The sequence below is a fragment of the Vulpes vulpes genome, chromosome 8, assembly GCF_048418805.1.
Source record: "Vulpes vulpes isolate BD-2025 chromosome 8, VulVul3, whole genome shotgun sequence".
NCBI classification, from domain to species: domain Eukaryota; kingdom Metazoa; phylum Chordata; class Mammalia; order Carnivora; family Canidae; genus Vulpes; species Vulpes vulpes.
In genome coordinates this window covers 63,600,621-63,616,457 of record NC_132787.1, presented here as the reverse complement: position 1 = coordinate 63,616,457, position 15,837 = coordinate 63,600,621, and the positions used below count along the sequence as shown (strand labels likewise).

At 41.7% G+C, this 15,837-nt stretch overlaps 1 protein-coding gene across 2 annotated transcripts; it reads right to left on the bottom strand.

The window, feature by feature from the left end:
• Positions 1–5,709: 5,709 nt before the first annotated feature.
• Positions 5,710–15,268, bottom strand: POLE4 (DNA polymerase epsilon 4, accessory subunit). Of its 2 annotated transcripts, XM_025994454.2 has the most exons (4): positions 15,008–15,266; positions 14,174–14,258; positions 13,471–13,512; positions 5,710–6,040 (listed from the first exon to the last, which is right to left on the bottom strand). In XM_025994454.2, the coding sequence occupies exons 1-4, from the start codon at positions 15,212–15,214 to the stop codon at positions 6,027–6,029; spliced, it is 348 nt and encodes a 115-aa protein (XP_025850239.1). In that variant the 5' UTR covers positions 15,215–15,266; the 3' UTR covers positions 5,710–6,026. The 2 variants fall into 2 exon arrangements, with proteins under 2 accessions (XP_025850239.1, XP_072623125.1); XM_072767024.1 differs by lacking the exon at positions 13,471–13,512 and having other exon boundaries at positions 5,874–6,040; positions 15,008–15,268.
• Positions 15,269–15,837: the final 569 nt, after the last annotated feature.

The following is a 15,837-nucleotide window of genomic DNA, read 5'->3' as shown; positions in this document are numbered from 1 at the left end:
TTGAGACAACCGACAGAATTTAAACAAACCCATAATAGCATTGTAGCAATGTTAAATTTCCTGATGTTTGTCATTGTCTCATGGGAGGTATCATGTCTGCAATCTACTCTTGAATGGCTCTGAATGAAATTATGTAATAATAACATATGTAATAAAGACAGTGATAAAGCAAATGTGAATCCAGGTGAAGGGAATATAGTTCTTTGTACTAATCTTGCAACTCAAGTTTGAAGTTATTTCAAAATGTAAAGTTTCGAAAATCATAGATGGGTTATTTTGACGAAAGCTTTAAATACACAATTCGTCCTAGTACATGAATAGACATCTCAGTGGAACAGAACAGAGTATCCGTAAATACACATATCCAAACATGTATGAGATTTAACACATTTATTAAAGGGTAGTATTTCAAAACATCATGTACTGAGGGTACGGATGGGGATGGATTATTTCTTATACAGCATATGGAAAACCGAGTAGCCATTTAGAAAATAAGTAATGATGGCTCCCCACGTCACTCTGTGGGCCAAAATAAATGCCAGATGGATCAAACACCAAAGCAGTGAAAGAAAACAAAAAAATGTTAGAAAAAAAAAGTCCATGAGAGGAGCAGACTTAGCAGGAGGCAGAGGCCACCTCCCTAGGAGTCAAAGTCTGCAGACACATACCCACGGGCCCAGTGCTTTTGCACCTGGCTGCCGGCTCCTATCTACCCCAGGCCAGTCCTCTGCCAGAGCCTGTGCATACAGAATGAACGAATCAAAGAGCAGAGAGGCATGGCATTTGTTGGTCAGGGGCAGCACCAGTGGCAATGAGCAGCACTGACAGAGGCAGTGGGGCCCGGCTGAGAAGTCTGGGCTCAAGGGACAGCCACAGTGTCCCCACATCTCGGGGAGGGGGCAAGACCCGTGGTCCAGCTTCCCATCTTCCCACTTTCCAAGCCTACTTCTTCAGCCTCCTGCCGGTTCTGTGAGCCACTCAACATTAAATTCCTTTTCTGTTTAAAATCATCCAGCTTTGTTTCCGTTGCTTACAACTTAGAATGTTAACTACACACATGTGCACACACATGCATAAATGGTGTGTCCATATATATATCCTATATATCACATATATATTATACATTTTTTTTGCCTTAAAATTACATATGCGTGAATATGAGGATGCATACAAACTTGGCAGGCCAGTACACGGGCCACAGTATACACCTACGGGGAGGAGGAGTTTAAAGGTGGAACTGAACTAAAAGGAATTCCACTTTTGAATCTATCTTCTCTGTTAAAGGTTTTTTGTTTTTTACCATAATCATAGATTTACGTACTACTTTTTTAAATTATAAATATTTTAACACAATTTTTTTCAGGCAAATCTTTTACTTGAGCAACAAGTACTTTTACTTGTCTCACACTAGAGCTGGAGTTGGGGCGCTGAAGCCAGAACAAGCTGCAGGCAGAAGCCGCATCCCCAACCCCCCACCCCACCCCCATCATGAAGCAGGCCATCTAATGGCACACAGGGTGTCAAGCACTGATTTCACAGTGTGATGAGGCTTAAGATAGCAAGAGATGGGTCCTGTGGGAGCACAGAGGAAGGGCACCCACTGTCACCTAGAAGGTGGCCAGGAAGTTTCCCAGTCTTACGCTTTGGGCCAGCAAATGAGAAGAGAATAAGCAGAAATGTATGGCAGGCAGGGGGAAGAGCACCCAGCACACCACAGGGACCACAGCGCTCTCAGGAAATGTGGTGGCTGGAGTACAAGGAGGGCAGGAAGGAGAGGCAAGCACAAAGGGACAGGCAAGGTGCATCATAGAGACCTTGTGAAGTCTTCTTAAGCAGGCGAGACTATACCCCAGGGGCCAACAGACAGTCACAGAGCAGAAAGAGCTGATCGTACCTGGCCTTAGTTTTGATCAGTAATAGGATTTTTTCCTCCAGTTTATATCAGCTGTAACAATTCTTTAATTTAATTTTATTTTACTTATTCATGAGAGACACAGAAAGAGAGGCAGAGACACAGGCAGAGAGAGAAGCAGGCTCCATGCAGGGAGCCCAGTGTGAGACTCGATCCCAGGACTCCAGGACTACGCCCCAGGCCGAAGGCAGACACCCAACCGCTGAGCCATCCAGGGATCCCCGACAATTCTTACTGTCATTGGAGCACACCTGCAAAGTTTCCTCTTATCTTCCAGAACACTGGGCAGAGTTTTCCTAGGATCAACTGGAGGAAGATCATCCATTCATCTATCCCAACTTGTGACTCCTGGCTCTCCCTGCCAGCCTTTGTAGGCACTTGCATCAGGGCTGATTATACCGTCTCTCCTAAACCACTAGCTATGTAAACCAATGAAATAAAAAAAACTCAGCGCTTTCCAGAAGTTTGACGCAGAGGAAGCACCTTGTGAAATCCTCTGAGGGCAGGCCTGTTTAGCCACTTGAGGCCCTGTAGGCTACATTCATTAACCTTAGGGCCACCACCATCACTCATTCTTATTAGCACAAATACCTCACCTGCCAGCGCATGCTGGCATATTCACTCCTCTCTCCTGTCTCCCGGCACCACCACAGCTTAGGGTTTCCTCTTGTCCTGTGTCCAGGTGTCTCCATTAGTGCACGGTCACAGTCTATGTCTCATGCTCTGAGCTGGAAGGTTTCCCATGACAATGAGCTCCTGCAAACTTTCTCTCCCCAATTCAGTTATATCGGACATTTTTCTCTGACACATGTTCTGACTTACGGACCTTTTCACTTTTACAAAGTGCTTCATGAAATCACTGTGATACATGCCTCTCACAATTAAGAATGACAATTAGAAAAAAACAATTTGGCTTCTTGCTTTTTTCACCATACGGCAACAGTGGGATGAGGAGGAACCCTGAAATGATCCTTAAGATTTTCAGCCAGCATTCACCTGGTATTTTACTATTTCAAGGCACCAAAGGCACAAAGTTTCTCTTCCCACGCAGGTAAGGCAAATAAGCAATACGATTGCCCATTGTTTTTGAAATATGGTTTCACAGTTAATAACTTTGAAGTGACGCATTTCTTTAAAATGTACTGGGAGTCTTATAAATTCATCTTCAGTGTAACTTAAAAAGCCAAACTTTGATCCCTGAGATAAGGACAGATGATTTCTAGAACTCTCCCTGCCCAGAGAAGGCCCGGTCAGTCCCTATTTACCATCCCTAATAAGGTAGAGATGTACTAATTAGCAGCTCCTCAAGAAAACACCATGAAATGACAGGCATAGACACCTTTTTAAAAGCATGTCTTTCTCCACTCACGGTACTAGACTCAATTAGGGAATGGAAAGCAAAAGGGGCTTGTTGTCTGTCTTGGTTTAAAAGCATCTCCAAAGAGGTCCTTCACATTGACATTAATAGGCTCCATATGTCTCAGGCTAAGAAACCTGGGATTGTCAGCACGTCAAATAAACCTTTTTCTCAGAAGCAGACTCTCATTAATGAAGCTCCATGTCTGATGTGCAGATACATTTCCATTTATGGTGTTTCCCTCATGTATGTTTGGAGGAGCCCTCATTTCTTATTTAGAGCTTTGTTACCATAAGCGAGCGATGTTCAGAATAAAAAGGGCCTCATTACTCAGTAGCTTTGCTGAAGACTGACGCTGGAGCTGGCAAAAAGCGATAGTAACAAGGCCTGATGTTGACTCAGAATATATGCCCCACACAGTGCTGAGGGCTTTACTAGCACTATTCTGTGACCCTCCTTACCGAGTAATGACCATTATTGTCACTGAGGCTGAGAGATGTTATTGTGCCATTTCAGTTAAGGGTCCCAAACAGAAGATGCTATGGCTGATACTTCTGGCTATTTAAGTAAAATTAAAAATTTATACTCCTGAAGTCATTATTACACTATGTATTAACTAATTAGAATTTAAATACTTGAAACAAAATAAATACAATTTTAAAGTAAAAAAAGTAAAATTTAGCTTCTCAGTCACACTAACCACAGTTCAACTGCTCAGTGGCCACACGTTACAGGTGGCTACCACACTATAGCCATGTATGGCTACACCCTGGATGTAGTACATCCCATCATCACAGAAAGTTCTCTTGGGCAGTACAATATAGAAGGCAATTAAGATAGGAGCCCAGATTCCAGGGATCCCATGGACAATAGGAGTTAGATAGGACTGCAGTGTTTGAAGGCACCTGAGTGGGGCAGACTGACAGCTGATCAAAGGGACCCTAGTCCTGGGAGCGCTGGCTAAGGTTCAAGCTACCCTACCCAATGGAGAATGGGCCCTAAGAATTGTCTCTGGAACTCCTTCCTCTTTCATGACTAACTAGTGCCCTCTACTGACTGGCACATCTTCTTCATATATTTGATCAGGTCTAGTTGAGTCTGGGAGTAATTCAGCCTCTGAAACCTTTCACTTAGGGATTCTAATTACAGAGGGCAATCTTCCTGGTTTAGGCCCAAATTCCTGGGGAGAGCTACCATAGCTTGCACACTGGAGCATATCATTAATGAGCAAAGGGCTACGATCTTGCACTTTGGAGCAGAACCTCACACCTATTTCCTTTCCATTTCACCAGATCTTGCAAATAGGAACAGCACATTTCTGAGGTTCAGGTAGCCTGCATTCAAAGAGCAGCAAAAATTCTGTATTGCAATGGGTACACTGCTTGGAGAGTCTGGAAGGCTTCTGGGCCAGAACCCATAGGAAAAATGTAATTGCCATTTCTCAGGAAACTCAGAGTTAATCCCTAAAATTGCCACGGCCTTAACCTCATCTGGCAGAACAGAACACATCTACTAAGTGGTGACCTAAGGGTGGGTGCCTTCATTGAGGGCTCAGGGAGTCAGCCTCCCTCTGCTGGTTATGGCCCAGGGAGGCAGGAGCCTCTGGATTCCTAAGCCACCTGTAGGCTCTGTGCCAGCATTCCAAGACCAATTCTTACTCTGACATGGCCACTTTACAAATGATCAATCAGTTCAGACACACACAGAGAACCCATGCACCCAGGCACTGTGCATCATGGCGCTGTACAGACCAAGAGTGTTGATACCCTGGAGGTGACACATACACTGAGAAGACTCAACAAATGGCTTTGCAGACAGTCTCACTGAGACACTCCTTAGGTTTGAATCTTTCTCTACGTTTCTGTGCCCAGTCCTTCTCTTACTGCAGGACCTTCACCAGGTAACCTATGGATCTAGTATTCCCCTTACCACAATTTAAAAAAAAAAAGGGAATGGGTACTGCTACATCCTATAACATAAACTGTTACATCCTGCAAACATTATCTAAGTGAAAGAAGCCAGATACAAAATACCATATATAAAAATATATATATATATATATATATAATCTTAGGATCCCATTAATATGGAGATATTTTAAAACTGACTGTGGTGATAGCTGCACATATCAGTGAATACACTAAAAATCATTGAAATATACACTTGTATAGTATGTGCATTATATCTCAATAAAGCTATTAAAATTTAACTGGTTTTAAATCTAGGATCACATATATTTAAACTTCTGAAGACCTCAAGTGGCATCCCATAAGTTCTGGAATCATGTTCTGGTGACATACTGGAAAAATAAAAAGCAAATAAATCAAAGGACTGAGGTTTAGAACAGCTGGCAAGGAAGATCAGAAAGGTCTGTGACTGGGCATGGTGGCTCTCCAGTCATCGTGGCAAGGACAAAGGCAAGATTATAAAACACACTAGGTTGAAATTATCAGAGACCTTTATTATGGTCCTTACCATTCATTAAGCAACCTATACAAATCATTTTCTTTTCCTCTGTCTCAAACAGCAGAGACTGCATCCAAGCCTGACATGGAAGACACAAGTAATGGAAGACCTTGCAGAGAAAAAACTAACAGGTGAGATCTCTGCTTATCCCAGCTTAGGTGAAGGTTAAACAGGAAAAGCAGGTAATAAGTACAATATTCCAAATACTCCGTTCTTCAAAGCTGAGGCCTGCAGGAGAGGGGCTGGCCAAAGGATGCAGGTGAAAGCTCACGTAACTGCCCACCTCAGCAATCAATCCAAAGTTCCTAAAAAAGAACAAAAACAAAAAAAAGCAAAGAGCAACATGTAAAACAAGGTGCCTCAAAAACTGGATGAGTGTAATAAACTGGACAAAGTTCAAATGGAAGCTGCATTGGTACTGGCAGTTCTCTAAGAACAAAATACGCATTATAAGGAACATCCACCCAAAAGATCTCAGAGGATAAACATATCACTATAGAAATTGGGCTGCTGGGAATTAAGCATGCTGGTCCAGAAAATTAGATGAGAAGTAGGGAAAAGGCAAAGTAGTTGCCCTGTTAGTTAATGAGCATTCGAGGATTCCATACAGTGATATAAAATAATGAGGTAAGTTTTCTAAGCAAAAAGTTTATAATCTTTTGAGAAAGTTCCAGTTCAAGATGGGAGACTGAGCCCACAAGTTTCTATGTCCTCCCATTTAGAATTCCATTCTAAAGAAAATAAGGTTTTAAAAGGGTAGAAACCTACAACAAAAAATGAGGCCTGTCACCAGTTAAGAGATTTTAACAAAAGCTGAATAATAGAAATTTGATTGAAGTATGTTTATAAATAGAGCAGAAAAAAACATAAGCCTAGAATGAATAGAGGGGGCAGCAGAAGTGGGAATCCATGTGCCCATGGTTCCAAGCAGACTCAAGGTACCAGGAATGACAGAAAGCAGCACAGGCTAGAAAAGGTTAATGGCTCAAGGGTCTACATGAGAAATGACCCCACCTCCCTACAACCCTTCCAGCCAAGAACATCACCAGAAGACAAATATTTAAAGCTAAGTGGAAAAAAATCAGAGGGCTCCCTTCTAATAAAGTAAATGAATTATCTGGAGAACTAGAGAAGCTTTTGAAAATGCCAACTCCTCCTCACAGAAAACCTTTTGGGGCCTCAGCATAACATCTAGTCCCACCTCTGTCCACCCTAAAGTAGAAGTGCCAAGCAAATACCACCTTCCCATACATACACAACTTCCAAATAGCCTTCTTACCCCCTTATTCCTAAACAGAATGAAAATTACCAGGCAAACTTCAGAGTAAAAGGAAAAACTAAAATTTAAAAAAAAAAAACACACACACAACTAGAATAAAACATAATTCAAAGAACACATAAGAAAACAAAGCAAAAATACCTCTAAGTTAAAAAAAGAAACAGCCTCTTCTTGTGATAAAGGCAAATTCCTGGTGAGATCAACTGATAAAGCTGATTGAAACTTTTTAAAAAAGAAAATCCTTCAAGCCCTGAAGAGGCATCAATAAAAGTGAAATCCCAGATCTAGAGAAGGCAAGAACACAAAGTAAAACAAACCCAGCCTCCAAATCTGCTTTTGCCCTGAGGTCATTCACCAGCTCAAAAGAAAGAAGTGAGAAATTTTAGCTGAGTCAAAAATCTTAAGATTCTGCCCATGTGGGAAGGCCTAATTTTTTTTAAAAGCTGTAGTCCCAAAAGGCTACACTCATAGAGTAAAGCCACGCTAGAATTAAATCAGCCCCCTTACAGACTTGGAGTCAGGGTTCACATATATTCATTACCACAATAAACCAAGAATCTTCAAGTCTTGGATTTGGATTAAGGAAATCCTGAACTTACATATTCCCCTAGGTGTCTTGCAGCAGCAAATGAAAATATTATTTGGAGAAACGTTTCATCATACAGGCCTCAAACTAGCCAACAAATAATATTTTCAAGTACAATGACTAATACACCAATTTAATGAGGCATAAAGAGGAAAAAAGAGCATGAAACAATATAAACAGGTACAAGTCAGGAAAAAAAATAAACCAGCCTCATAAGGCTGTGGATATTAGACTAGACAGAGATTATAAAACAACTGCACTTATTTTGTTTAAAGAAATAAAAGACCAACTTCAAAACATCTGGAGCAAGTGACAAAATAGATGTGAAAAATAGGCAAAAGGAATTCACAGAACTGAAAATATAAAAACAAACTAAGAAATCAACAGAGAAGTTTAAAGAAGACAACCAGAAAAAGAATAAACTGGAGATCAGAAAAAAAAAAAAAAACTACACAGAATGCAGCATGGAGAGGCAAAATTATGATTAAGGTTTAACACATACATTTAATGAGAATACTAATGAGAAAGGAGAGAAAGAACAAAGCAAAGCCATTATCTAAAAAGATACTAGCTGAGATTTCTCCAGGACAGGGAAAAGACATCAATCCATAGATTTAAAAAAGCCTAAGCAGACCACAGAGAGGGAAATCTGCATGTAGATATATCCAGAAAAATGTATAGAATTCATGGATTCTAAGACTGTATTTTCTTGAGGATGAGGAAAAAGGTACTATCTTTAGGCTCTGATGAAATAAGGATGCATATAGTAACTGGTAGAGTAATAATAAAGTATATAATTTCCTGATAGAGGAAAAATATTATATAACAAATTACACTTAAAAAGGGGCAAAAATTTGAAAGAAAAAATAAAACATAAAATAGGACAAATAGGAAGCCATAAAATAAGATAGCAGATTTAAATCCATATATATCACTAATTACAGTAAACATAAATTAAGTGTTCCAGTTAAAGAAAAAGACTGCCAGCCTAAATTTAAAAAAAAAAAAAATTATATTGTTTATAGATATGGAAAGGTAAAAATAAAAAGATAAAAAATACCATCCAAATATTAAAAGAAAGCTGGTAAGTTTTTAAAATATTAGACAAAATAGTCTATTATGCAAAAAGCATTATCGGAAGTAACAATGGTTAACTTGTAAAAAGCTAAAGAACTTAATAACCTACTGTTGACCAGAAGTCTTACAAATAACATAGTCGATTAGCACATATTTTGTATGTGTATTACATACTGTATTAGTAAAGTAACCTAGAAAAAAGAAAATGGTATTAATAAGGAAGAAAAAATACATTTACGGTGCTATATTATAAAAAATCCCCACATACTCACACAGTTCAAACCTGTGCTATTCAGGGCACCTGCCTGCTCAGTACTGCATATGACTCTTTTTTGCGTAAGATTTTATTTGTTTGTTTGTTTAGAAAGAGAGCACTCCTGTGAATGCATGTAGGTAGGGTTGGGGATATGGGGGATCTCAAGCAGAATCCCTGCTGAGTAGATCTTACCTCCTGAGATCAAGACTTGAGTAGAAATGAAGAGTCGGAGGCTTAACTGACTGAGCCACCCAGGTGCCCCAGGCCTGCGACTTGGCACCACACTGGGCATAAAGCTTACATTAAAAAAGAAAATGCCCACTTGGGGCACCTGGCTGGCTCAGACGAAAAAGCATGTGACTCTTGATCTCGGGTTCATGACTTCAAGTCCCACACTTGATGTAGAAATTACAAATAAATAAATAAACAAAATCCTGTGCTGTTCAAAGTTTCAGCTATATACTATGAAAAACTTTATGCCAACAAAATTGATAATTTAGATAATTGTAAAATTCCTAGAAAAACTGTAACTTATGGGGAAAGCAGGCCAGGGCTGCCTCAAAAAATAAAATAAAAACAGAATGGTCTCAATATCATCCAAGAAAAATGGATTCAATAAGAAATCTTCCTGCAAGGAAAATTCTAGCCCAGATGACTTCACTGGTAAATTCTACCATTCAAATGAGAAATAATTCCAATCTGGGACACATGGGTGGCTCAGTGGTTGAGTGTCTGCCTTCAGCTCAGGGCATGATTCCTGGGTTCCAGGACTGAGTCCCACATTGGGCTCCCTTCATGGAGCCTGCTTTTCCCTCTCCCTCTACCGCCCATCCCCCCCCCCACTCATTCTCTCTCTTTAATAAATAAAATATTTTTTAAAAATAATTAAGTACTCAGAGGAAAGCACCTAACAAAATATGTCAAGATTTCATCCTAGAAAGTACTTTACTAAAAAATTAAATATCTAAATAAATGGATAAATATACTATGTTCATGGACTGGAGGACTATTATAAAAATATTGTTTCTCCCCCTAAGTATTCTATAGATTCAATGCAATCCCAATCAATATCCTTTTTCTGGGGTGCCTGGTTAGCTTGGCGGTTGAGCGTCTGCCTTTGGCTCAGGGTATGATCCCAGGGACCTGGGACTGAGTCCCACATCAGGCTCCTTACGGGGAGCCTGCTTCTCCCTCTGCCTGTGTCTCTGCCTCTCAGTCTCCCTCTCTCTGAATAAATAAATTTAAAAAAAAATACTTATTAAAAAAAAAAAAGAATTTATCAAAAGGCACCATAAAGAGTGAAAAGTCATAAACCAGGAAAAGATATCTACTTCTCATGTATTGATTCACATTCAGAAAAAAACAAAGAATAAAAGCATATACATATATACAGATATGTAATTACAGATATAGTTATAAATCAGAAAAAGACAAAATATCCAGGATAAAAATAAAACTTCACCCCACCTCAGAAAATGGACAAGCATATGAAAAGATGTCACCAGTAATCGGGGCAATGCAAATTAAAAGTACTACACAATTATCATTAATATTTCTACCAGATTGGCAAAAATCAAATACCAAGTATTGGTGAGAATGAGAAGCAATGCAAATTATCACACACTTGGTAAAAATGTGAATCAGGTATTCAGGAGTTCAGTAATATCTACAATCTACAAAACGTGGAGATATACAAATCCTATGTTCCAGCAATTTTATCCACATACACACCCCTAGAGAAATATGTGTAAGAATGTTCATAGTACATTGCTTATAACAGAAAAAAAAGTTATTCAAATATCCACATTAAAACGGTTCCATTGTATTACTGTCACACAATGGTATGCCATACAACACAGAAAGATATGTGCAACCACAAAGACAGATCTCATAAATGTGTTAACCTAAAGAAAACAGCCCCAGGACAGAAGGTGACCGATGAATACATATGGTTTGGTTACATTTTTATAAAGTTCAAAAAAATACAATACTAAATCCTACTGTTTAAGGATGCATGCTTATATGGTAAAACCATAAAGAATATCAAATAAATAACTATCAAAAGGTCAGGATACTGTTACCTCAGGAAAGGTGGTAGAAAGACCTAGATGAAGAAGGAATACATAAGGAGTTTCTGGAGGCTGACACTATTCTATCCCTTGACCTAGCTAGTAGTTACAATGGCGTTCGTTTTATTATTTATTGACTTTACATATGTTATCTGTGTTCGTAAGGAAAGGCTTAGAAAAGAACATATGTATATAAACTCATCTGCATAAAATATTCAGAAAATTACACAAGAGACTAATTAACAGTTGCCTGCAGGGAAGGCACCTCTATGAGAGATTAAAGGACAGAAAAAGTAGAAGACAACTGTTCACAGTACTGTTTTTCAACTACTGCACTCAACCAATATATATAAATCATAGGAGATTTAACTATGATAATAAAATATGTTATCAACCTTGATAATGTCAAAATACAATTATAGATGGACACCAAATGAGAGTTAGGAGTGGGCTAAAAAATGGGAAAGGAAAAGATAGGCCCGCTAGTAGTCATCCTTTCCAAAGTGGGGAGTTAACCAAAAAAATAGGTATTTTAGTATGTTATATAAACTGTAAAAGTAATAAGAAACTAAAAATGATATCACTTTAAAAAATCAGAAAGTAGGGATTTATGGAGCTGTATAGTTTACCTAAATCTTCATGTATCACAATAAGAAATTAATAGATACTATCTGCAGTTGAAAAATCAAGGATGAAGCATATTACTTAGAAATGTAAGTAACGGGATCCCTGGGTGGCGCAGCGGTTTGGCGCCTGCCTTTGGCCCAGGGCGCAATCCTGGAGACCCGGGATCGAATCCCACGTCAGGCTCCCGGTGCATGGAGCCTGCTTCTCTCCCTCTGCCTATGTCTCTGCCTCTCTCTCTCTCTGTGACTATAATAAATAAATAAATTAATTTAAAAAAAAAAATGTAAGTAACCACCTGAAAAGCTAAAAACAGAAACAAGAGTGTGGAGCAGCAGCAGCATTTCATTATAAGTCATTAGTATATTGCCTTGATTAAAAAAGAAAAAAATAATTTTCTACTTAAGAGTATATACATCCAAGGACACAAGAACATTTATCATACCTGGTACAAAATAACATAATACTGACTGAATCCGCAAGAGCTAAAATGGCCAAAATTCAGATCTACAAATGTAGGCAGAGCAGAGGAATGCAATTACTGACACTGAATCAAAAGATGAAAAGGAATACATCCACCACTCAGTAAATGACCATATATTAAAAATCCAAGCTAAGTACTATGCCATGGTAGAGACCAGAGTGGAAAACTACGTAAGATCTCTCCACTTCTATTCCTGGCACCCTCCAATTCATTATCCACAGGTCTGTAGTGTTATGTCTTTAAAATAGAAATCTGATTATATACTCTCTGAAAAGCTGGTAATTAAAAATAAGAATGTAGAGTAGGCTCCAAACGTGTCTGGTGAACTGATGGAAGTCAGTCACAAGAAGTTGCCTTGAAAGAATACTTGGAGCACCTGGGTGGCTCAGTCAGTTAAGCATCTGCCCTGGGCTCAGGTCATGATCCCAGGGTCCTGGGCTGCTTATCCCGCTGCCCCTCTGCCCCTCCCCCCTCATGCTCACTCAGGAGCACACTCTCTCTCAAATAAATAATTTTTTTAAATGCTTAAAAAAAATTTCATTGAAAAAATACTCAAATCTAGACTTGAAGCCAGCCAGGGAAGCTAGCCATGTATCTTAAAATACATTTTTAAAAAATGTATCAAAAGGAGAGCAGCCTAGACTAATATACAGATGCAGAACAAAAGAGAAAAATAGTGAAATAAATACATCCAGAAAAGATTTCTGAAGGTAATGAGGCTCAAAGGAGATAATGAGAACACCCTGGTATTGTAAAGGTGAGAATGAACTGAAAGCGTGTAGTTCTCACATACTCAATCAGAATATGTGCAGGGAAAAATAAGCTGATCAGATTTAGGAATTATTAGAGAAAATAAGGTATTTCAAATATTTTCTACTGCAATGACAAGACTTAGTACATGAGTTAATCCAAAATTCTTAAAAACAAACAGAGACAAGTACATAATCTCCTAGTGGAAAAATCAGTACCTTATACAGATTGTTGAAGGAAAAAGAACAAGAAGCAACACTTTGCTCTTGCAATGTTGGCAACTGTTTCTGATCTCTAGCATCATGATAAGGGGAAGATTATACACAGGAAGAGAGATCAAAGTAGATATCAAACTTCTCAATCCACCTAACTCTCTAGGGTCCCTCTCATTTTTTATAATTAGCAATTTTCAGGAAGAAGTTCTAATTACCCAAGAGAATGAGAATTGGTAAATCTCACTAGATTTAAGATATTAGTTTTTCCCAACTTAATAGGAAGGAGGGGAAAAGAATTACCCCTAAAGCAGGTAGCAGTTTTATAAGGTTTTGAACTCAGATCATTAGAATGGGAAAGACAGGTGGAAATGATTACTCATCGACAGAGAACTCACCTTCAAGAAAAGCAAATTCATCCACAGCTTCTATTGCATTATCTGAAACACATGGTAAAGGGACCCTTGACTAACTCTGGTCATTTGGACATCAAACTCTTTAAAAAACCACAACTACATAACGAAGGGCATGACACTTTATGCAAATGAGGGCATTTATAAAATTTGTCCCTCGCTGTCATGAGATCCATTTCTACTCTACCACCAAATCTTACGTATCAGCTGTTTCTCTACAAAAGTAAGAAAACTCTAGGTAAACCCTGTTCAGCAGGGGCACCTCTTTGCTCTGAAAGTCATCAAAAAAAGAGTCTGGCAAAACAGTAGTGGGATTAAGGGATACAAAATCTTTCACATGTACAAGGGTGACCAACTACCAAGAGGCAGAAATCAAACCCCCAGTTTCTCAGGGGAAAAGAAGTGTCAAGCCTGGTACAACATGGCAAAAGGTATGAAGGGGTCTAGTCAGCTTTAGCAACACTTAGACTCCTTTCATTACCTACCCCACCACCTCTCCAGCCACAGCTTAGGGACTCTAAAGGTAGGACTTTCTATCACTGTGGCAGTCCAAAAGAAAACATCATAGGGAGACCCTGTGGCACCTCTCATCTTACAGTGATGGCTTATCCACCAATGAGAGGGAAGCCTCCCCCAGCCCTCCCTTCTTTACTCCCAGACACCAAAATACCAGAGTTTGACAGTCTACCCAAATCTCTCCGCTGGAGGGTTTTCCTCTTTCCTTGTTGGGCACAGCAGTAGGCATCTTTTGCAATGGTCTCCACAAATAGTTCCTGTGAAGCGAACAAGGAGAACTGAATCAATAGGTTCTAGCACAATTCTTGTGAGCGCTTCTATTTGAGTGGTGGGAAGGGAGTAAGGGGTGCTCTGGTGCACAGAGAGGTTCTCAGTCCAAGACTTCAGGAGGATTCCCTTTCCCCCTATCCCCCTACCTCGGTAGGCCAGGCCACCTACCTCACTTATAAAAAATCCACCCCAGTCATTGAGGCTCCTACAAGTTGTGCCAGACACTCGAAACGCAACTTAAAGTCGTCCAAATCCCTTACGAAGAGGCAGGTGTTAACAAATCAATACAACTACTGTAGGTATGTGCCTCTTTTTTTATTTATTTATTTATTTATGATAGTCACAGAGAGAGAGAGAGAGAGAGAGGTAGAGGGAGAAGCAGGCTCCATGCACCGGGAGCCGACGTGGGATTCGATCCCGGGTCTCCAGGATCGCGCCCTGGGCCAAAGGCAGGCGCCAAACCGCTGCGCCACCCAGGGATCCCGGCATGGGCCTCTTTACCCCCGTCCTCTCGCCTACACTTCCGTCTGAGACGTCTGCCCGGCACCTCCCTCACCTCCCTACGCTACACGAACACCCGGTCCACGCCACCTCCTCCTCCTCCTCCTCCTCCTCTCCCGCCTCCCCAAGCCGCCCCAGACGCCGCTAGGCCCCGCCCCCCGGAAGCTTCCCGAGACCCCGCCCCTCGCCACCTCCCCGCCCCGCAACGCCGGGGGCCCTGACGCTCTTGCCGCACCGCGGCTCGTGCCAGAATGAAGATGGCTTCCTGTCCCGCGAGGGTCACGTCAGGGTCCGCCTTCACCAGAGCCTTCACTCGCGCTAAAGGCAGCCTCGAGAGACGAGCCCCGGGCGCACTCGTCGGGGCTTGCGGCTGCGGGGCCGCCGCCTCCCCACTGGGCCCCTCCTCCTCCCGGGGCGTCCCGCTTCCAGCCGCCGCCGCCATCCCGGCCCCGAGCGTGCTGCGCGCGGCCGCCAACTGTGCGCGCGCATGCGACGCCGGCCCCTTTCCCGCGCGCGCTGGAGGCCACGCCCCCTGTGGGCGCGTGGCTCCGCCCCTTACGCGGCTGGCTGCTCCCGGGACTCCGGTGGGCGGGGAGCGGCGCTGGGCGTGGCCGCTCTGTCTTGGCGCTGGCGGTTCGCCGCGGCTGTGCTAGGGTGGACTCGCTTCCGGGTCCTGGTGCGCCGTCGGGCCTAGTTAAGGCCGGGCAGTGTCCCGTAGTGGCTGGTGCCAGAAGGAGCTCGTCGGTCTGGAGAAGCCCCGACCTGCAAGAGAGTCTCAGTCGAGGAATAAAATTGAGTGATGGCCAAGACTGGGAAGGGCAGGTGCCTGTCCGAGGCCCTGATGTACCCGGGGGTCGCTCGTGCGGGAAAGAGGGTACCGAGCAGGGCGCGACATCGGGGCCAGGGGCCAGGAGAACAAGGTGCCCTAGGAGGAGGTAGGACTTTGGCAGGCAGAAATGGAAGAATTTCAGCCCTGACCAGAAAAGAGGCTGGAAAGGATGCAGTGGTGGCGATCGCGAGCCGTGCACGCGTGTTCAGTCGCCACTTGCACCAGAGCGTGGTCTC